This window comes from Sus scrofa, chromosome X (assembly GCF_054392235.1).
Source record: "Sus scrofa isolate SSC_HxYL_T2T_F1_AM1 chromosome X, Sscrofa_HxYL_maternal_Yorkshire_Landrace_v2.0, whole genome shotgun sequence".
NCBI lineage: Eukaryota > Metazoa > Chordata > Mammalia > Artiodactyla > Suidae > Sus > Sus scrofa.
Window position 1 is genome coordinate 116912415 of NC_139401.1, and position 23537 is coordinate 116935951.

At 41.9% G+C, this 23537-nt stretch overlaps 1 protein-coding gene and 1 long non-coding RNA gene across 5 annotated transcripts in view; one reads left to right on the plus strand and one right to left on the minus strand.

Annotated features, from left to right (window-relative positions):
- Nucleotides 1-21028, minus strand: part of AIFM1 (apoptosis inducing factor mitochondria associated 1) — a 37733-nt gene extending 16705 nt beyond the window's left edge. For 2 of the 4 annotated variants that reach the window (XR_014834577.1, XM_021079475.2), the window contains exons 1-7: nucleotides 20773-21028; nucleotides 11433-11563; nucleotides 8450-8549; nucleotides 7115-7239; nucleotides 6852-6982; nucleotides 4853-4943; nucleotides 59-143 (exon numbers count right to left, since the gene is read on the minus strand). Coding sequence is in view for 2 of the 4 variants with exons in the window: in XM_021079475.2 (XP_020935134.1) it covers nucleotides 59-143; nucleotides 4853-4943; nucleotides 6852-6982; nucleotides 7115-7239; nucleotides 8450-8549; nucleotides 11433-11563; nucleotides 20773-20878 (769 nt within the window). In the remaining 2 variants the exon portion in view is untranslated. 4 annotated transcript variants of the gene reach the window in all.
- Nucleotides 16808-21032, plus strand: LOC146394781 (uncharacterized). The gene is made up of 2 exons (XR_014835856.1): nucleotides 16808-19385; nucleotides 19969-21032. It is a non-coding gene; the product is annotated as an uncharacterized LOC146394781 (long non-coding RNA).
- The last annotated feature ends 2505 nt before the right edge of the window (nucleotides 21033-23537 follow it).

A 23537-nucleotide genomic window follows, 5' to 3' on the forward strand; every position in this document is an offset into this window, starting at 1 on the left:
TATACCAAATCTTGAATGGGCCATTTCAGGGAAGAAAGCCATCTCCAGAAATACTCACCTGTTGCAATCAAGCACTTTTCATAGGTTATTTGAGAGCCATCATTAAGTTTCGCCATGTTGCCTCTCACATCCAGCTGTACTACCTGGTACAGTCAAACGCAAACACATGTAGAAAGACACAGAGGTAACTTAGCTTCAAAACTTTTTATTGAAATACAATTCAAACAACCTAAAATTCACTATTTTATTTATTCATTTTGGCGATGTCCATGGCATGCAGAAGTTCCCAGGCAAGGGACTGAACTCATGCCAGAGCAGTGACCCAAGCCACAGTAATGATGGTGCTGAGTTCTTAACTGCTGGGGCTACCAGGGAACTCCCAAAACTCATCATTTTAAAGTGTACAATTCAGTGGTTTTTATTTTTTTAATTTAATTTTTTTTTGGCTGCACCCACAGCATACAGAAGTTCCTGGGCCCAGGACTGAAACTATGCTACAGCAGTGACTTGAGCTGCAGCAGTGACAACACCAGATCCTTAATCTACTGAGCCACAGGGGAACTCCCTTATTCAGTGGTTTTTAATATATTCACAAGGTCATGCAACCATCACCACTATATAATTCTGGAACATTTCCATCACCTCCCAAAAGAACCCTGTACCTATTAGCCCAATGAAATGAGTTAGTTCTTGACCTTAGTTGATCCTTAGAAACCACTTCTAAGTAATTGCTGGCACTATAGTTTCTGGTATTGTTTCTTCAAGTGGTACTAACTTCCTAAGCAACCAACATTAGAGTAAGTCACTTTTGTCCCCAAGTTCCCACCCAATTTGTGGAAATGGAGAACGAGGATGCTTTTCTGCCTGGCTCTCTGGAACCCTTGTTTCTTTAACAACTCTCCTACATCCTCACCGATTCCGAAGGATGCTTTCTCTTCTAACTTCTAGCTTTCACTAAAACGAAGCACCTCCCCGGCCCCCGCGACAGCTGATACATAGAAATGCTCATTTGCCACACTCCTCCCCAGCACAAGGCCAAGAGAGGGTGCTGGCTGCTGCTGGTTCAGGTTACTCCTGTGCCCTCATCCCCTCTGAGGGACGCTGACCTCTGTCGCCACAAATTGGTGTTAACCAGCCTGCTCCTGGTCACTCCTCCACAGTTACTAAAGTCCTCGGCATCCGGCTCATATTTTCGCTCTGGGCCACCTCCAGAATCCTATCTCTTAAACTTCTACTTCATTTTTAAAGATTTTTTTTATTTTTGTGGCCTTTTTGTTTTTTCTAGGGCTGCACCCGCAGCACATGGAGGTTCCAAGGTTAGGAGTCCAATTGGAGCTGTAGCCGCCGGCCTACACCACAGCTCATGGCAACGCTGAATCCTTAACCCACTGAGCGGGGCCAGGGATCGAACCCACAACCTCATGGTTCCTACTCGGATTTGTTAACCACTGAGCCATGACGGGAACTCCTTAAACTTCTACTTCAAACATCCCACTCTTTGGTCACCATTTTTCCTTTTTGGCTTTCTCTCAGTCCTACTGTCACCTATCCTTGACTTTTTTGTTGTTGTTGTTGTTGTTGTTGTTGTTGTTGTTGTTATTGTTGCTATTTCTTGGGCCGCTCCCGCGGCATATGGAGGTTCCCAGGCTAGGGGTTGAATCGGAGCTGTAGCCACCGGCCTACGCCAGAGCCACAGCAACGCGGGATCCGAGCCGCGTCTGCAACCTACACCACAGCTCACGGCAACGCCGGATCGTTAACCCACTGAGCAAGGGCAGGGATCGAACCCGCAACCTCATGGTTCCTAGTCGGATTCGTTAACCACTGCGCCACGACGGGAACTCCTATCCTTGCCTTTGATTTTCTCTATTTACCCACTGGGCTGTTCCATTCCAACTAATCTGAGGCGACGGCAGAATATCCAAACTATGGATTGGCAATGGGAGGGAACCACAGCACCCGCCCTCTTGCACCCTACTCCTTATGGTGAAGTTTGAGCTTTGGAGTCAGACAGACTGGAGTTCTTGTCTCTGCTCCGCTCCTTACCAGCGGTGAGACCATTTATTCAAACATATTTAGTAAGCACCTAGTATGTATCAGAGACTGTGCTAAGTGCTGAGGACATGTTGTTGAGAGAACAGATACCTTCCTGTCTTCGGAGTGTAGTAGTCAAGACAATTTAGCAAGCGCTATAATCAAGAGTGACAAGTCAAGAGTAAGAAATGCTCTGAGGAGTTCCCGTCGTGGCTCAGTGGGTTAAGAACCTGACTAGTATCCATGAGGATGAGAGTTCGATCCCTGGCCTTGCTCAGTGGGTTAAGTAGGTGAGCTGTGGTGTAGGTCACAGATGTGGCTTGGATCTGGCATTGCTGTGGCTGTGGTGTAGGCTGGCAGCTGCAGCTCCGATTCAACCCCTAGCCTGGAACTTCCATGTGCTACAGGTGCAGCCCTAAAAAGAAAAAAAAAAAAAAAAAAAAGAAATGCTCTGAAAATGACAGTACAGGTAGTGCTAGAAATGTATGGCCAGTGCACGCAATCGAGCTTTCTGGCTTGGGGGCAACGACATAAGCTGAGATTGGATGGATGATTAGCTTCTGTAGCTGCCTTTGATTTGTCCTTGGTAAGCTCCCTCTTCAATCTAACCCCTCTACACAACTCTCAAACTGCTCACTCTCAGTTCTCTGCGGGAGGCCTCACCTACTCTTGTGGTTTCAACTCCTACATGTATGCGGATAATTCCCAAAACTCTATCTGAGCCCAGATCCCTCCTCTGAACGTTAGTCATGTATCCAACTGCCCTCAGGACATCTCCACACAGATACTCCACGTCATACTTAACTGTCTCGAACTAAATTGTATCCCCCCCTTAAACTAGGTCTTCCTCTTGCAATGTCTCACTCAGCTGGGGGTGTACCACCATTTACCGCACAAGCTGGAAATCAGAAAGTCATCTTTGCCTCCCCTGTCCCTCCTGTTCTGCCTGCAAATCAGTCATCATGCCCTGCCAAGTCTGCCTCCTAAGCAGGCCTCAGTCTGCTCTCCACTCTCCACTACCTTTCTGTTAGGAAGCTATACGATGATGTTATTAAGAGCTTGGGCTCTGGCATCAGAATTCCCCAGTCAGAGAGACCTGGGCTCAAATTCTGTCTCTACCACTTATTACCTATGTGATCTTGAGCAAGTTACTTAACCTCTTTTTTTTTTTTTTTGCCTTTTCTAGGCCTGCTCCCACGGCATATGGAGGTTCCCAGGCTAGGGGTTGAATCGGAGCTACAGCTGCCAGCCTACACCACAGCCACAGCAATGCCAGATCCTTAACCCACTGAGCAAGGCCAGGGATGGAACCCGCAACCTCAGGGTTCCTAGTCAGATTCGTTAACCACTGCGCCACGATGGAAACTCCTACTTAACCTCTTTTAGATCTTAATTTCTTTCCCTATAAAATGGAAGTAATAATAGTAGTATCTTCCTCATTAAGATTATTGCGAGGATAAAATGACACAATTCATGTCAAACATTTTAAAACTTCATCATCATCACTACCACGACTGCCCTGATTTGGGTTCCCATCATCTCTCTCCTGGATTATTATAAAAGTCTCCAAAATGGTTTAGTCTTGTCCCCTTGAAATCTATCATTCTCACAGCTAACGGAGTGATTACTTCCAATTCAATCCAACTGTTTTACGTCCTTGTTTAAAACTCAACAGCTCCTCGGTGCCAACGGGATAAAACTCCAGCTCTTTCATTCGACATCGGGCCCCTGCAAAAGTTCTTGGTTTCATCTCCTGCCACTCCTTAACTTGCAGGTTTCTGCGCTATTATAGCTTCGTGTTTCCCAGCACCAAGCATGCTTTTTCATATCCTTGGGCCTTTGTGTATGCTATTCTTTTTTACTTGAATGCTCTTCACTCTTCTCTAATCCGGTGACTGCCACTTCAGTCTGCAAGGTTTCCCATCCTCTAAGAGTGCCTTCTTCAGGAAGCCTTCCCTGAAACCATCTTCATACTGGGAACACTTCCTAGTAATTCTCACAATATACTGAATTTCTTTCTTACTGCAAATCTATGTGCTCTGCTCATGTTGCTGCCTAATACAGTTAGCCCCCAGAGGGCATGTAGGGGATATCTAATACATAATGTTGTCTCACCAGCTTATCCACAAACATATTATCTGTCTTCTCTGCCTAACACCCCCTTATAGGAGAAGTGGGCCTGTCCCTCTCAAAGGTCAATGCCTCCACTTGTACTCTGGATCCCATCTAGTCTGGGCTACGCTCCTTCGGATAACCCTTCCCTCTCTACTGGAACAGTGCCATCAGTTTGCAAACACACCCTAGACCTCCTGTTAAGAACAACAAAACATAATACAACAAAACAAAACCCCCCCTGGACCCTAAATGCCCTCCAGTAATTGCCCGCAGTATTTAGGCACTGACCTTTGTAAAGTCTAATAATATTTTCCATGCTGATGTCATGCCTGAACTATTTTACGGTTCTGAATAAGAGACACTTGTCAATCTCTTGTCATCCATAATCCCAAAGAAATGTGAGTGTGGAAAGACAGTAAGAAGGAAGGGCAGAGGAGCAAATCAGGAGAAGGAGTAGCTTCAGAGTCACAGTCCCCAATGATTTGGTTTCCCTGGGAAAGTTGAGCTGAAACTAGTGCTCTCCCCAGGAAGACATGCTCATTAGTGTAGCCTGGCAATATGAAATCTAAAATGACGTGATATTTCTTTGATGAACTACAGTGGCAGGACAGACGTTAAGTGGTAGTGGGAATACAAGTCACCATGCTCAGTGCCCACATGGTCACATAGGGAGCCTGACAACGGAAGCAGCCTACCAGCTTACCTTCTTCCCAGTGAGGACAGCCACTCCCCCATTCTCAATGTGAGGCAGGTCCTGGGCAGAGACATAGAAAGAAGGTGGCTGGAAATAAATGCTATACAGAGAAAAGGAAGAAAATGTTATAAGTACCTGGAACTGCTCTCAATTTCCCCCAGACCTTAGTAAAATTGTTTCAACCATAGAAAATTTTAGGAACTTTTTTTTTATTACTCAAATGAATTTATCACATCTGTAGTTGTACAATGATCATAACAATCTGATTTCACAGGATTTCCATTCCACAGCCCAAGCACATCCTCCCACCCCCAGGAATTTTTTCTTCTTTTCTTTCTTTTTGCTTTTTAGGGCCACACTTGTGGCATATGGAGGTTCCCAGGCTAGGGGTCGAATTGGAGCTGCAGCTGCCAGCCTACACCACAGCCACAGCAACGCAGATCTGAGCCACATCTGTGACCTACACCACAGCTCATGGCAATGCTGGATCCCTAACCCACTGAGCAAGGCCAGGGATCAAACCTGCAACCTCATGGTTACTAGTTGGATTCATTTCTGCTGCGCCACAACGGGAACTCCAGGAACATTTTCTAAAGTAAGTTTCCAAGGCCACTAAATCTTGGTCATGACTTAAACAGAGGTATGTTACACCAGTGGATCTCAACTGGGGACTATTTTGTCTCCTGGGGACATTTGACAACGCCTGGAGATACTTTTGGCTATAACAGCCTTGGGGGGGATATTTCTGGTATCAGGTGGGTAGAAGCCAAGGATGATGTTAAACACTCCACAATGCACAGACCAGCGCCCCCCGCCCCCGAAACAAGGATCATCCAACCCTAAATGTCAATAGGGCTGAGGCTGAGGAACTCTGCTCTGGATTTAGGTTCATTTCAAAATTAGAACAAGAGGAGTGTCCAAGGAGCTGGTATTCACGTATCCACCTAAACGAACTGTCCAGAATGGAACTGGTCAATGGACAACTAGGTCTAGCTCTTGAGATGATTTTGCCTCAAATAACAGATATTGACTATGAGATAGTAGTTAAATGATGGGTAACATAATTGGAAGTATGCATCTTGCTTGAGAATAGAACATGATAAGTGAGGGAAGCAGGTAGATTAGGAAAATTTCATGCAGTGTCAAAGGGATCCACTAATGAGAAAAAAAAAATGATACCCAAAGAACATGGTACTGGATTCAGGAGATCCAAGGAGTCTTTTTTCTTTGGTCTTTTTAGGGCCACACCTGCAGCATATGGAAGTTCCCAGGCTAGGAGTCGAATCGGAGCTGCAGCTACCAGCTTACACCAAAGCCATAGCAACACCAGATCTAGGCCGCGTCTGCAATCTATACCGGCTGATGTAGACTGCAATCTACACAGCAACGCCAGATCCTTTAACCTACTGACCGAGGCCAGGGATCGAACCTGCATCCTCACGGATACTAGTCAGGTTCTTAATCTGCTGAGCCACAACAGGAATTCCCCAAGGAGTCTTTTAAAAAGAAAGGGCTTTTGGACCTGTTTTTCCAAGTCTCTCATGTAAACATTTTAATAAAGAGGTTCTTCCTTACAGGGTTCCCACTCTAGGCCCTGCCATTATGAATGCTCACTAGGGTGTCAACCAAAGTGCTGCGGAACAGGGTCTTTTTTTTTTTTTTTTTTTGCTCTTATGGAACATGCCTGGGCAAGTGTAAAGAAGTGACAACACAGACAGTGCTGCTCTTCACCAGAGAAGTCTACCATAAAGGTCCTGGACACAGGAGCATTAGTACTTCAGAGGCCAAAATTACATCTTCAGCTGTTGTAGACCTGTTTAACAGAATCCAGGACTCTTGCCGCTGTAGCCTGTTATTGCGTCTAAGCTGCATCATGTATATACCACAGTGGACTCTGGTGTGCAGCCATGTGTCCTATGCACTGCACGTGGTTTGTGCAAAATCCTGACCCCCTCCCTGTGCATAGTTGAAGCTGCTAGTTGGGCCCATTTTACATAAGTGCACAGACCTCCTCTCTTTTCCATTCCATTGTCTGAATCGCAGTGTCTTTGTGACATTTGGATCATCTGAAAACCACAGTTCTTTTGAAAGAGGAGGTCGCATGTATGGCAGCTCAGGATCTTCAGATACAATCAGCACCTTTCGACACAAAAATGATGATACCAATCAGAGCCGAGTCATTTAAGAGGTAAATGTCAAAGTGTTCACACTGGCTAAGTGCTTGCAGACTGTGCTCTCTAGGCTAACTAAGCAATACAGTGTGTAGCTTACCCTGGCCCCAGGATCCCGAGCCCGGATGGATCTGGCTGCAGCAAAAGCAGCAGTGCCTCCACCAATGAGCAAGAATGGAACATGACTTGGTACCCTGACCTGAGGAACCGGCTCTCCTTCTGGAGCTGTAAGCAAAAGACCAGATAGGGTGAATTTTTTTAAAGTCTCAGATGACTCCTTGCCACCATTAAAAAAAATATCATTTTGCACTTGACTCAATCATTTACATAAAAAAGCTAGCAAAACAATGCAGCTATATTAATCTTATCAACTTTCACAGCACTATCTTTTTTCTCTCTCTCTCCTTTTTTAGTGCTGAACCTGTGGCATATGGAAGTTCCCAGGCTAGGGGTCAAATCGGAGCTGTAGCTAAGGCCTACGCCACAGCCATAGCAACGCCAGTTCTGAGCCGCCATCTGTGACCTATGCTGCAGCTTGCGGCAACACTGGATCTTTAACCCAATGAGCGAAGTCAGGGCTCAAACCCACATCCTCATGGATACTAGTTGGGTTCTTAACCCACTGAGCCACAATGGGAACTCCCATTGCATTCTCATAGGATGGGAAAAGGAAGCATCTTCTTTATTTCATAAGTGAACAATACCCCTCCAAAGAGGTGACTGATTTGGCCAGTGTCATTCATTCATTAAGTCTCTCAGAACTAGAACCTACCTTACATGTTCTGCTATTTCTAAAATATATTAGAAAGCTCTGCCCTTCCCATTGATTTCTTAATGAACAACAGGAAAATATCAAGTTCAATTTCACCTTTTGTTAGCCATAAAGGGGGGCAACCCAGCAGAACAACTGGGGATTATTAAGCAATGTTCAAGAACAAGGAGGTTTTAGGGAGATAAGCAATGGAAATCGCCTACCCAGAGTTGTGAGGCTTATTAAAGGATTAAAACATTCCTCCCTGAAAAATCAAGCCAGACGTGTGGGATGGAAGTGATGGCTAGCACTACGTGCCCTAGGAACATAAATATATCTTTAACAACTCAAAACTCCAAAGACTCAAAAGGGGAACAAAATAGACCAAAAGAATGTCCTCATTGGGAAAAAAAAAAAAAAAAAAAAAAAAGGCCTTCACCTCTTCTCCTCACCAAGCTGGCATTTTTTACTTAAAGCTTGCCTTGACCATCATTAACTTTATTCTCGAATGCAAATTCCAGCCAAACACTATAATAAATTGCACCAAGGTCTGGAGTAACCCCAGAGTTTCCGGAAGCTTAACAGTCTCACAGGATCATGTCTACAAGATACCCACAGAGCACAGCACCCAAACTGTTTATAGCTTTCCCTTTATAGAGAGAGAGAGTCGCAAATCATACTCACCAGATGATGTGGCCCTTTTCTGCTTCTCTTCTGGTGTCAGCCCTAATCCTGCAATTCTTTCATTATATCTTTTTTTGTTATCTTTTATTGTCCTGTAGGCCTGCAGATCCAAACATGGAGAAAATGTATTTCATCATACAGCTAGCTAGTGCATACCATAAATAACATTCATTAACTTTCAATTAAATGAGAAGCTTTTGTCTACATGAGGTAAGTTCTATCTTAGACTCACAAAGCAAAATTATTTTCTTAAGAAATAAAAATATTGAGTGGTGTACACACTTGGTGTGGAAAGAATACAGGTAAGCAGATGATAATGTTCCAGTTTCAGATTTCCTTAGGCTCTATTTGAAGAATTGTCCTCATATTTAATTCTGAAGATACAGCTAAAGGAAAAAGAAAAACATTTTATACTAGAAGAATCAAGCGCCAGGAAGAGCTAAGGTTTATAAAAGGGGTTTTGGACTATGCTGGATACTAGCTGTGAAACCAATCCATGTGGCCCTGGGTAGGAAGCTGGGACCTAAGAATTCCTTGTGTCAAGTTTCGCTGGGGCCTCAGATAACACCCTGAAGCCTGACTGCCAGTACTCTAGTCTCAGAGAGTAACTCATCCTTTTCCTCAAGGACCTATCCTTTTATGACACTCAGATACTTAAGGGTCAAATGCTTCCCTTAAATACCCATCCTATTTCAAATGCACTCTCTTCGTTAGTCTTTCGAAAAGAGTTCCTTAGCATTGACTATGTTTCTCTCTTAACATATAACAGAATTTATTGAAGATTTTTTTCTTTTTGGCCATGCCTGCAGCATGTGTAGGCCTGGGATGGAACCTACTGAAGACTTTTTTTTAAGCAGTAGGCAAGAATGATTTATTACAGCACTTTACCCCAAAGGGTCAACAAGACAGGAATTTAAGTGACCATAGATCAGCTGAAATCTCAGATTATTACTTAGTTGCAAGAGAAAATAAGGACAATGAGAGGCAGTATTCACAAAATATGTTCTAAGAATACATCTACGAACCCCTTACAAAGCAGCCCACTAGGCAATGTGCTGCAATAAGGCTTGATGTTTATCAGCCTAGAAACATCTGACATATGACATGAATGGACTAGAAAATTAAGTATTCTATGTTAAAAGACAATGGTTATTCCTTGAATTTACCACTAAATTCATCGAATTTGTAAACAGACATTCATTTCAAGAAAGTTTTTTTTATCTTGACATCAGATATTATACACAAGTCTTGCATTTGCTCATTCCTTTAAAATATTTATTTTAAGAAAGGGACTTTTACCTAAAAAGATGGCTTACGCTGGTCAGTGTGAGTGAACAGAGAAATACACTGGGGTCACGTTCACATTGAGAGGGATATCCAGAAATAGCCTAAGCCCTCTCACACCTCCTAGTGGCTTCACACAAGAGGGGAAGAGCAGACCAAGAAGTATCTTGAGGTTTTGTGGGGAAAGGACAAGAAAGAAGCTTGTCATATATTTATATACATATATGATCTATTTATATTTTTAGCTTTAAGTAAATGTTCTGATATAAAAATGAGTTTACAGACATACTAAATAAAAATTCACCTTTCCCCCAAGTGTCTCTGTCTCCCCAGTGTGCACAGATTTCCAGTTAGTGACATGAATACATGTCAGGTTAAGAAAAACAAATTTATGAAATATATTAGCAGACAACTTTTCTAAACAGATGAATATAGCGCCATTTATTCAACTTAAAGGACTATGAAAGCAAACAGTTCATTTTCTAAGTGAGGCAATGTGGTCCTATCAGTTGAACAATGGCAAAGGGCCCAAATACTAAACCTCATTAAATATTCTCAAGGCCACTTTGGCTGTGTTCACTGACAAATTTAAGCCACCTCAGGTCATGTTTTAAATAATTTAAAAGCTAGTTAAAAAAACTATACAAAATAGTCTGATAACAGTTGTAGGTAGACAAAAGCTTATCATTTAACCTGAAACCACTATAATATAGCAGCTTTATTATTACCAGTGTTGGATAAACACAGAGGGCAATGAGGCATTTAACTGAATGGCTTGAGAGGAACTCGTGCTTCACAGACATTTCAAAGCAACAGGAAGCAGCCCTGTCTTGTGGCCTGGCATCAAGAGATTTGCCTGGCCCGCTCTGTGGAGGCCATCCAACTCTGGTACAGCAACATAAACCAGAGGTTTAATAAGTTTCAACTGTCACCAACATATCAGATGCAAACACTTTAAATTCTATATTGGAATGAATGGGGTGGAACTGATGGGAAAAGTTGAGAGCTATGAAATGGAAAAGTTAAGGTTCAGAGGGTAGTATCTGAGTTAGGAATGAGAGGCAAAAGCGACCTTCACGAATGCATTAGCTTGTACCACTTCAGCCACTAGTTTACAGATTACAAAAGGGACACTGCCAAGGGAATTTACTTGAAATAGAGGCTGGGGGTGAGTGGGTGGGGAGAACACTGTAATTGCCATGGCTTTTTGGGCCTCCTCCAAAGCATTCAATAAAATGCCTTTTCATGATAAAAGTAGGGTTAATTTATTGTTTCCCACAAAACACAAAAATTACATTTTACCTAAAATGATTCAAAATGGATGGTGTTCAAGTTACCTTTACTTGCTTATTCAATGTTTACTCTTTGAGACTCTCTTGTTAGGTATGCAGCACTAAAGCACAATATAATTTAGCACAATAAAAAAGAATCATGAAATTGGCAAAAGTTTCAAAGAAAGGGTTGAAGATGAGGATTTATAATAACCATTAAATGTATGGCTTTAGATACGTTGGGTAAGACTCAGAAGTTTGATTAATGAGATTTGAGGACTCCCTAGTGACTGACAATGTCCCTTTAATAAATACCTAGAAAGCACATGCTGTGAATATTTCATTGTATACTAATGGATCAGGTTTTCATTAGTGCCATGGTCTCACCCACCCTACCCCAAAATACATTTTAGTGTTAAGTATCTTACATAATAAACTCCTGCCCCAGTGACTGTTGCTCCTACAATTAAGAAGTATACTAGGCTGCTGCCATCTTTCCCAGAAGCACCTGTAGACGCTAGTGATCTAGAAGGGGATCCTAGGTGATGACACTGCACAACTGTAGGTAAAGATAAGGCCAAGAAAGAAACAAAAGGAAATAGAAAAAGCACTAAGTATTAATGAAGAAACATTCAACACAAAAGCAGGGAAGCATTTTTGGTTACCCTGTGCTAAAAAAGAAAAAAAAAATGCTGCTCCAGGATAGGAGGAGAATGTATATTTCATCAAAGTCTCTGATTAGACAGAGCTCTCCTATTTCTTACTCTGATTTAACTCACAACTGGCAAGAGCTGTCTACTTTTCTTGTGCTTTTGGGAGTTTCGTCAGGGAACCATGATCTAGGTAACTTCCAAAATTTTTCAAGTCCCTTTTTTTTTCAACCTAGTGATCAAGATAGGTTCACTGGCTTACCAATGCAGAGAGAACTAAAATTATAATGCCATGCAACCATTTGCTCTCAATAAGTAAAAAACAGCTTCTTCCAATCAAGTCTTACTAGGTGTTATCTAAATTGGTTCATTCAGCCTTATATGATCTAACTTTAGACTGATCTGCTTAGAGTAAACCCTGCCAAGTTAAAAAAAATGCCCACAGAATAATTCCTCTCTGACCAGCTAAGCTCATCACAGTTCATTTAAGGAGATACTATTGTGTTATACTATACAGCAGTTAAAACCATATTTCTCACCTCATACAAGCTCCATCCTAAAATTGGAGATACTAGGCCTACTTCTATAATTTAGTCTTTGGGTGAGAGTCAGGGATAGTTTTCTTTTCAGGAATGCTTAGTATTTTGGATTGAAGGTGGTTGTTTTAAGATGTTTATTATCCCAAGCTAAGGAAAAATATTTGACAAATGGGTCAAAATCAAATATTGTGCTAAGGAGCTGCAATGTATTTTGACCTTATTCACAGGTTAGTGTGTCACATCCAAGAGAAAAGATACAATTGTGTGGATTAGTCAAATCTACAAAAATGCAGAGGCTTTCAAGTAGAGTAAAAAGACAAGTAAAAAGAGCAAAGATAATCAATGTGAGATTAAATTTCAGTCATTCCCAAATTGGCTCTCATAGGATATTAGACAGTAGGCACTTTAAAGAAGGCTTTTTAGAAACTCTTCCAAAAGGAGAAAGGGGAATTAGTTGTAAAAGTCTTAAAGCAGAGTAGTACTGAGTCTATTAATGGGAGCTGTTTGGCAGCTTCTTCACACGAGCTGCTTTTCTACTTACATATGCACCAGCTCCTATTGTTGATAAGCCCACAAAAAGGACTAACACAGTATTATCGATTTTGCCCCCTGATGCACCAGAGCTAGCCATTTGTCTTGTCATCTGGAGTTCTAGAGGAACATGCCATCGCTGGAACAAGTTGCCTAAGGAACACAATTTATTAAGACACACACACATACAAAAATAAAATAGTTAATACATGTTTATAACTGAACGTCAATGCATTGTACAAGTAAAGACTTAACTAACTGCCTCTTGGGCTGTGTGATAGTCACTGCTAAATGATCGAGAAAGAAAATCATCAAAAGCGTACACACAAATACAACAGATATCAGAATGCACACTCTTAAGTTGTTGGATGTTTTCTGGCCTTTTTAGGGCCGCATCCATGGCATATGAAAGTTCCCAGGCTAGGAACTGAATCGGAGCTGTAGCTGCCAGCCTACACCACAGCCACAGCAACACAAGATCTGAGCCGCCATCTATGACCTATGCCGCAGCTCATGGCAACGCCAGATCCCTAACCCACTGAGTGAGGCCAGGGATCAAACCCGCATCCTCATGGATACTAGTCGGGTTCTTAACCTGCTGAGCCACAACGGGAACTCCAACTTTTTGTAGTTTTTTAAAGAGTTCAATTTAATGCTGTCAGGGAGGGATTTATAGCTTCTAGAAAAAGTAATGAAAAACACACGGGCAGTTCATCAAATACTTCTCTTCATAGCTTCATTGTACATGAAATCAACACAGAGATGACTGAATAGACAGGCATAACAAGTTAACTACAGGCTACCTGGGACACTCTAACAACCACTTAAAGAGTAATCTAATTGGTGGGCTCCAACCTTGCACAAAATAAACTTCTGCAACACCATCTAGCCAGGATACAGTTCAGTCTTATGTGAAAAGGTAATGTATCCTGGAAGACAGGAATGGTAAAGCTCAAAGAGAAACAGAAAAAAAAAAATTAGGTGATTTTATCTCTCCCAAAGAACTGAAGAATTTTAAACTATATATTTTTAGAATGATAAATTTCAAATATCCACCAACTGGTGTTCCCGTCATGGCGCATCGGAAGCGAATCCGACTAGGAACTATGAGGTTGCGGGTTCGATGCCTGGCCTTGCTCAGTGGGTTAAGGATCGTGCGTTGCCGTGAGCTGTGGTGTAGGTTGCAGACGCGGCTCGGATCCCAGATCGCTGTGGCTCTGGCGCAGGCCAGCAGCTACAGCTCCAATTAAGACCCCTAGCCTGGGAACCTCTGTATGCTGTGGGTGTGGCCCTAAAGAGACAAAAGACAAAAAAAAAAAAAAAAAAAAAAAAAATCCACCAGCTACTTAGCTCTTAGTCCCTCAAAACAAAATTATGTTGATGTAAAAACTCTGTAGGACTATGTAACAATCACGATGGTAACAACGCTCACACAGGAAATGTAAGTTTCATAGACTTCCTTCTCCTGGAGGATGCTGGTACTTTCAAATGAAGAAGGAAGGTCTCAGCACCTTCTCTGCCTGTGATGCTCCTCGTGTTGACTACTGACCTAGAACAGGGGTTTGCAAACTTTCTGTAAAGAACCAGATAGAAAATATTTTCAGCTTTGCGGGCCACAAGGTCTCTGCTGCAAGTACTCAATTCTGCTGATGTTGTGCAAAAGCAGCTACAACACTTAAATGAACGAGCGTGACTGTGTCCCAATAAAACTTTATTAGTGGACACTGAAATGTGGATTTTGAATAATTTTCATGTGTCAAAAAAAAGGTCTATTTTAAAAAGTTCGCCAATCCTGATCCAAAACAGTGCTTCTAAAACTTGACCGTGCATCAGAATCCTCTGGAGAGTTTGTTAAAACATGGGCGGCCAGACCTACCCCTGAGTTTCTGAGTCAGAGAATCTGGGGTAGGGCTCAAGAATTTGCATTTCTAACAGGTTCCCAGGTGATGCCGATGCTGCCAGTCTGCACCTTGAGAATCACTGGTCTAGAGGCAAGTAGATGTGTTCCTGGTCTGATCAAGCTTTTAAAGACAAACAGAATGGTGCTGTTAACTGTTCCGTATGTACTTGCAAAGGTTAGAAATGGGGAACTTCCTCCCTTGCTTTCACAATCACAGGGCTCAGAGGTGGGTAAAAACAGGTCCAGTACAGGGCTGCGGTCTCTTACCTGAAATCTTTGGGAATGTGTGCATTCCAGAACTTAGAATTGTTAGGTTTTAAGTATTTGGTGCATACACCATTTAGCAAGCGACATCCTGCACAGTAAGGGGCAGCAACCCAGTCACACACATTAATGTTTCTATGACCAATCACAATGAATGGAATAAAGAAAAGATTCTTGGTAGCTTCTCTCCAGTTCAGGTCTGGTTTAACTGGCAAATGAGTTATAAAAACTTGATTTTTAGTCTCATTTTAAAATTATAGATAAGACACTATGGGCCTATACTCTTAAAACTAGAAATGTATTTTTCTGTTTTTATTTCTTACCTGTTTTATAATCCTTCATCACAACATGAAATAAAATGGCTAATATTTGGAAATAACATCAAATAACATGTGCAAGGGTAGAGAAGCTTATCTCAATCTGAGCAAGCTTTTGATTTTCAGAAGTCCATAAAAATACTGAAGCTTCAGAAATAGAAACTGACAACTCTCAAGAGCTTAGAAAATGAAACTGAGCAGAAAAACTTCCACGTGGTTGAGTTTAGTACGACAAAATTGGTTTTGTCCCTTACCTCCACCCCTAGTTTCTTTAATGGAAATAAATATTTTAAAATTCCATTTATCCCTCTAGAAGATCCTAAATCTAGAAATCATAGCAACTTTGTTTAACTATAATAATTCAATATAATATTCTGATTTTGCTTGCTTTTCACAAAAATAAAACTAAGAGTGTAGATTTGGGTAAGTTCAGCAGTTTTTGCCTCAGTTTTGCAAAAAAAAAACCCACCACATTTAAAAAGCAAATTGACTTTTTAAAAAGTGGGTTAACATTTAAACTATTGCTTGAAATATAATACAATATTATCACTAACAAACTTATTTTTAGCTTTTTAGGGTATAGCCCTAAAAAGCCAAAAAAGTTAGTTTGTTAGGCATATGGAAGTTTCCAGGCTAGGGGTCGAGTCAGAGCTACAGCTGCCAGCCTATGCCACAGCCACAGCAACACAGGATCCAAGCTGCATCTGCAACCTACAACCACAGCTCACGGCAACACCGGATCCTTAATCCACTGAGTAAGGCCAGGGATTGAACCTGAATCCTTATGGATACTAGTCAGGGGCCTTACCATGAAGCCACAACAGGAACTTCCACAAGCTAACTTTTTACATACCCTACGCAGTGACTTGAACTTTGTAAACGTGATAATGTTGTATGGATGTTTATATTTTCCCTCCAATTTTCTTTTCCTTTTTTTTTTTTTTTGGTCTTTTTAGGGCTGCACCTGTGGCATATGGAAGTTCCCAGGCTAGGGGTCTAATCAGAGCTGTAGCTTCTGGCCTACACCACAGCCACAGCCAGGCCAGATCTGAGCCGCATCTGCGACCTACACCACAGCTCATGGCAACGCTGGATCCTTAACCAACTGAGCAAGGCCAGGGATCAAACCTGTGGCCTCATGGATACTACTCAGATTTGTTTCTGCTGCACCATGACATAAACCCCCTAATTTCTTTTTTTCTTTTATCTATAACATTATTCCCACACCTTCCCCCATAGACTCAAAGTTTTAGGAAGTTTTACATTATGACTGAAACATGTCTTTTCACTTGTCTTACTAATGCTAAGACTTCTCGCTAAACCAAGCCCAGGCTACTTGTTTTAGATTTTCTGCAGTCAAACCAGACATACAGAGGCAGCACTTTCTTCCTCACACTTAGGATTCAACTCTTTTTTTAAAAAAAAATTGATCATTTATATATAATAATACGATTGCCATCTTAGTGGTAAGTAGAACCTCTATCATGTCATATAATTATCACTTCTTTTCAGTGGTTGGAATAATCGAGATCTAGTCTCTTAGCAAGTCTGATATTATAATACAACATTAATGTCTATATTCATTATATCGTGCAAGGATTCTTTTTTTTTTTTTTTTTTGTCTTTTTGTAATTTCTTGGGCAGCTCCTGCGGCATATGGAGGTTCCCAGGCTAGGGGTCAAATCGGAGCTGTAGCCACTGGCCTATGCCAGAGCCACAGCAACGTGGGATCTGAGCCGTGTCTGCAACCTACACCACAGCTCATGGCAACACCAGATCCTTAACCCACTGAGCAAGGCCAGGGATTGAACCCGCAACCTCATGGTTCCTAGTCGGATTTGTTAACCACTGAGCCACGATGGGAACTCCAAGGATTCAATTCTTGTAGGTGTTTGTTCAATAGATGTTTCTTGAATTAATGAATAAGGAAACAGAAATCTTCTATTGATAAGGACTAAACATTTTGAAAAATTCTTCACAAAGAAGTTTTAGCCAGATCCCATTTACTACAGGTTACTTAATAATAAATTAGTAACCTCAAATACCACAGACTAGCACTAGAACAGTACCTAAATCAGCAAATTCATTTCTGTAGATTTCATAATCTCCTGTTTTCCCATATTCCCAGAAGGCCTTTTCCAGAAATATATCTATAGAACTGAGGCACCTAGGAATCTCAAATTGTTAAGAAGTCTATATGCTCTTGAATCTTATTTTCTGAATGTCAAACTTATTTTTCTGACAGGGATAAAACACAGGAGAGGAAAAGCCTAGGTGATTTGTCCTTTGTAGCTAGGTGCCCCTGGTGTGAACCACTCTGTAGAAAGGAACCAGAAGAAAAATGATTTAGATGACAGAAAAAAAAAACACCTCTATTCTGCAAAGTTAAGTCCTTCAGATTAGTAAGGTTCAGTCACTGACAATTTCCCATGTACTAGAGACTGCCCAAAATGCTGAGGACTCAAAAATAAATATGACATAACTGCTGTCCTCAGGCAGTGTACAGTTTAGGAGGCAAGAATAGCTGCTACTATTCTGAATATTAGTAAATGAGCTTGAAACAAATCACAAGAGACTCAAGGTTGTTCAGTTTGGTTTTTTTAATCCTTCAGCCAGTGGAACAGAAGGGAAAGAGTCATTATTCATTCAGAACATAGTTCCCAAACTTGCCTGATCATATGAATGACATCAAAGGGCCTGTTAAATATAAATTCCCAAGTTTCTCTCCCGGAGATTCTCAGTCAGTACAGCTGGGCTTGGCCCTCCATTTAACTTACACAGTGAGGCAACTTTTGGAAACATGAGAGTTACAGTGCACAGCAACTCCCTTAAAATATTAGAAAGTATCTAGAAAATACAACATATTAATTGGTTGGCAGAAAAGGTTGACTTGCTAAAATTTTCTTCTGTAAAGCTTTGCCTCAGCAGAAAGAGTGGGTAAAGGCTCATCTTCTAGGCTTAAAAAAAAAGGTGTCATTGGGTGGTGTCCAGATGTCTGGATCCTTGCCCACAAGGAGTCCAGTTTCCTTTTTAGTGAGGTGAGAAGGATTCTGAACAGAGAAACATGTTCAAACATTCGACCCTCAGGTCAGGGGTCAGTGATCAGTTTGATCACATGGGCAGCACAATGTCTGGCAACCAAATAAAATACTACAGAATAGAAAATATCTATTACTCTATTACTTAGCCAGTCTGCTCCTCACTGCTGAATGCAGTCATAAAGTGGTGACTATTAATTCCCTTCTATCATTGCTGGAAAGAGGCAGAGCATCTAAATTAAGCAAATAAATAAATAGTAGCAATTATGGTTTTAAGGCAAAAGGCAACATATAATGGAAACGAACCTGACAATGGTGACAGATATGGATGAGATCATTTCAAGGTAGGTTTAAAGTTTGCTATAATCCTGGTGAAGAACTAGTGGGGAGGAAGGGGGGAAAAGGAGGAGGAAATGGCATATCAATAAAAAATGCTTCTTCTTGATCTATGCAAAAACATGGTAAATGCTACTGTGTGCAAAAGAAATCAGATTAAAAGCAATTAGTAAATCGAGCCACAAGACAAGGTTAATCCCTAAAATGACAATCATTTCTTTTTGAAATTGTGACCTCATCTCCTCCCACTGCTAAAGGGAACGTTACACTCCGGTGCTTGGCCAAAAGACAAAGAATAAGTATACACAAGGAGATGGATGGATATGTCAAGAAGTCGGAATATACTCTACAGCAGACTGCTTTCAAACAAAGTCATGCAATGGAAAAGAACATTTTCTGTATTCTTCAGTTCTAATACTACTAACCACCTTCAAATGTCTAATAAACCAATTTACCTTTGTAAATCCATACTTAGTTGATGAGAACGTTTTTGGTCAGATTTCATAATGCTGGCAAAAATTGTGAGTTGTTTCTTTTCCTTTTGTTTTTTAATGATTTTTATTTTTTCCATCATAGCTGGTTTACAATGTTCTGTCAATTTTCTACTGTACAGCAAGGTGACCCAGTCATACATAAATATATACATTCTTTTTCTCACTCCTTTTTTTTTTTTTTTTTTTTTTATTGGCAGCATAGGTGGCCTAAGGAAGTTCCCAGGCCAGGGACTGAGTCCAAGCCTTAGCTTCGAGCTACGCCTGCAGGGCAACAGGGAATCTTTTAACCCACTCAGTGGGCGGGGGGTGGGGGTCAAACCTGAGCTTCTGCAGGGACCTGAGCCACTGCAGTTGGATTCCGAACTCACTGCACCACTGCAGGAACTCCTCCTCAGGATCTCTATTGCCAATAATTCTTAGTTTTCCCACAAAACAATTTAGGCAAAATAAGTACATAAAGTTTGAAAGGCCAGTGTGTGTAGATGAAAATCTTCAGCTTACTTAAGTTTCTGTGTAAATTTCTGGGCAACTTTCGAATACCCCTAGCCTGGGAACTTCCATATGCCTTGGGTGCAGCCCTTAAAAAAAAAAGAAAGTAAAAGAGAAAAAAGAAAGAAAAGGCCTCAAGGATCATTTCTCACATTGCAAATATGAATATCTTCAGGTGGCCATTCAAAGATTATTGACTAAAAAACCCACAAAACAGCACCTCCTACAGGTAGATGATTCTTTACCCCTCTGAAGTTGTGCAGGTTGAAGATTAGCAGGCTCGAGATAAGCTTGGATACATTCAAGGGTATCTGATGCACAACCGGCTGAAGGGGAACCGCATTCATTCTTAACCTTCTGAGGTCAAATTTTAGAAAGCAATGTGGAGTTAGGGCGAGGGGATTAGGGAAATAAAGACTGGAAAACTATACTTTGCTCTGCCTATTAATTAGGTTTGTGACCTTGGGCATGTAATTTCACCTGTCTTTGCCTCGGTTTATTATCTATAAAATGAATGGGTTGAACTTTACCACGAAATCCCTTCCAGCTCTAACATTTGATGAAACAACTTCATGGAGGGCAAATGCAATGCGTTCTGCAAACTGTTTCTTAGAAGCATTAGAGACCAGCAAGAATTCCACTGACCAGACATGTCAAATGAATTCTGGGCCAACTCTTCCTGGTGTCTGGCGCATAGCCGACTGACTCTTTACTTTCATTGCACTGTTTCTGCTTCTCAGGGCGCTCAAATCTATGAATCACAGGTGGGGTTTGGAAGGTAGGCAGGCAATATACTCATTTACAAAAGGACCTGAGGTGTCGAGCTTAAACGTCCTGCTTAGGGCCTCACAACCGACAAACGACAAAGTCGACTTGACCTCACGGCTCTAAAAAGGCCAACTGGGGGTGGCTGCGAGGTGGCATCGGACAATAGGAGACAGCCAGCTGGTCTGTTATCCCCGAACAGCAAAGCCTCCCAGGAAAAGGCCTCAAGCCGACTACTGGGCTCAAATCCCCTGAAGGTCAGGTCAGCACGATTTGCGAAACTCACAGTTTAGATCTCTCCACCTCGGAATTTAGCGACTGTGAGTGTGTTTAGTTTTTCCCCTGGGGTGGGGGTGGGGTGGGCTTAGGACTGAGAGGCAAAGAGAGCCTTTGGAGCCCAGGCCTTTGGACTTCGAGGTGGGGGTTACCGGGATGGGTCAATCACCTGGGAGCCGGTTCCTCTGCCTCGGGCCTCGGACGCACACCGTCCGCACCAAGGGCGCCAGCTTCTGCTTCAAAGCACCCGCCGCCAAGCCTCCACACCGGAACATTTCGGCAACCGCTACTCTGGACCGCCGCCTCCTTTCCTTTCTTCTTACGCACCGACGGACGGGTCAAACACCAAGGGCCCCGGGCCGTTCCCCTTGCTCCCTTCACACGCACTCTACGCAGGCTCCTCCTCCCAGCTCCGGGTGGGCATTGGACAGCTAAGCCGGCCAGCTCCGGCAGGGAAGGGGAAGAGCGCCTGGAGGCCTACTGCGCAGGCGCGATGCTCAGCGCCGCATTGCGATTGGCCCGCACGGCGAGAAGCTGTGCGCATGTGCCTAGCTGCCCTCACACTTGCAAAGACCCCAGCCGGAGTTGCTAGCTATTTTCCGCAGGTTGGTGGCAACACGTGTGGGTAAGCGCTTTTGGAAAGCTGCCCGAGGAGCGGCTGATGGGGCCGCTCTGCCTGGTTGTGGCCAGTACTGCTGCGGTAACAGTACCTCACAAAGCGTGGCCTCAGCGCCGCGGTTTAGTCTTCTGTTTTAGGTTCCTAATTACTAGGTAATAAGCCTTCCGGATTCTCTTGCTGAAGTCCACTTCCAGTCTTTCCACAGGGCCTGCCGGGGAACCTGGCTTCCCAGATTCGGAGCGGACTTCCGTCTTTTACAAATTGCTGGCGCTTTCCTACCAAGCGCCTGTTTCCTGGACCAGTAGACATTCCGCTCACTCTTTCCCATACCACTTTTATACTGTGCGGTTCTGTGTCCTAGATGCTGTACCGGGTGCTGCGGTAGTCGGCTGTTACGGCTTCGGTGCTTGAGAGCAGGATGCCGGCAAAAAGAGTTTGTGCTTCACCGACTTTATATGAGAGAAATCCTAAGCAGATTTTTTAAAAGAGTTGGAGGAGTAGGGTGAGAGGCTGAGTGCAGATAGGTGTTTTGACTCTACCACATGTAAGCTAAATTGGAAATAAACTTTGGGCTGTATGCAAAATATGTCTTTTTCAAAGCTTTGAGTTACATGTTTGGTTAACAAGTATTGAGCACTTGCCATTTGGACTGTGCTATGAGAGGAGCTCTGGGGGATGTGAATAGTATAGGAAGTGGTCACTGTCTGATTGGGAAGATGACATACACTGGTCATTTAAATATCTGATGTAGTGCCAGAGCAAGAGAAAAGTATGGGATGGAAAAGCTAAGGAATGACTTCATACAAGAAATGTTACTTAAGCTACATCTTGAAGGATGAGTATTAAAATTCAAATAGACAATGGAGAAGGGATGATATTTCAGATGGTGAATTCATTGGGACCCAAAGTAATATTTTCAGTGGTCAAGCACCATTGACTTTGGATCCCTTCTGCCCCAAGTTGAATCCTGGCTCTGCCACTTGGAAAAGTCACTTGTGCTTCAGTTTCCTCATCTATCAATCTCATAGGGTTGTTATGAAGATTACATGACCTAATATTTGTAAAGTATTTTACAGGATGCATCATGTTGTTTAAATAGCTTGGAGGTATAAAACAAACAAACCCCAGCACATTTATAGGGGACAATGACAGAGAGTACATACTAAGAAGTAAATAAGGACAAGTGAATATGGTAGGGCCAGATTTGAACTGGTAAAAGAATTTAGCCCTAATCTTGTAGGTGATGAAGTTATTATTTTTAGTGGATTAAGGATAGAAAATGAAATTACAAAGGTGTTGTTTGAGGAAGTTTAATTCAGGAAACAGTATTTATTGGGTAAAAATGACCCAGTATTCCCTTACTCATTAAGAATAGACTAATGTTCAGAAGTGCAGGCAATACCATGACTTTTTTTTTTTGGCCACACCAATGACATGGGGAAGTTTCAGGGCCAAGGATCGAACCTGAGCCACCGCAGTAACAATGCTGGATCCTTAATCCACTGGTGCCACAGGGGAACTCTGGCAATGCGTGACTTTTAACTGACGGCTGTTTGGGAGGGATAAATATTGAAAATATCGGTTCCACAGTAAGGTAAAAAGTTCTTTCTAATTCAGATTTTAAAGGCTTTACGGACATGGATATTTATTTCTCTTTCTAAAAGCCGATAATCAACATGGGTTGATTAAATACAAAATTAATCATATCTGTTGATGAAAGAGGCTTTCAAAAACACTGTCAAAATCATGACACTCAAGTACCTATGAAAACAACTAGATGTATTTGAAAGAAAGTCATTTAATGATGAACAGTTAACACAAGGAAAAGTCATTGTACAGCACATTCATTTTTGCAATAGATGCAATGAGGTATTTTCTTGTCCTCTTAATTAAAAATTATATCATTTTGGGGGGGAGCAAAAGCAATTTACACATACTGATTAACTCTAAAAATATAAGCAAAAGTTCTCCCAAATCGCATTCCACAGAGCTTTTATCAGGGCATGTGGAAATAGACCACATTTTCAGAAATCAGTGTTTCTACCTTACAACTATGATGTGAACTCTCAGACTCAGGGGCAAGTTTTTTTCTGAAGCATATATCTAAATGCATCTTATATGGATGTAATATTTTTTATATCTCTCCGAAAGTTAGTTTTAGTTATGGCTATGAATTAGCAAAGCCTTTTTCCATTCTTACCTAGTGCATATGCCTAATTAATAGTTACCTTTTTAAAAACATCTATTCTTCTGTAGATAATGGTCACCGGCAGCACTAGCTTCAAATACAGAGGAGAATGATTCAGCAAACTACT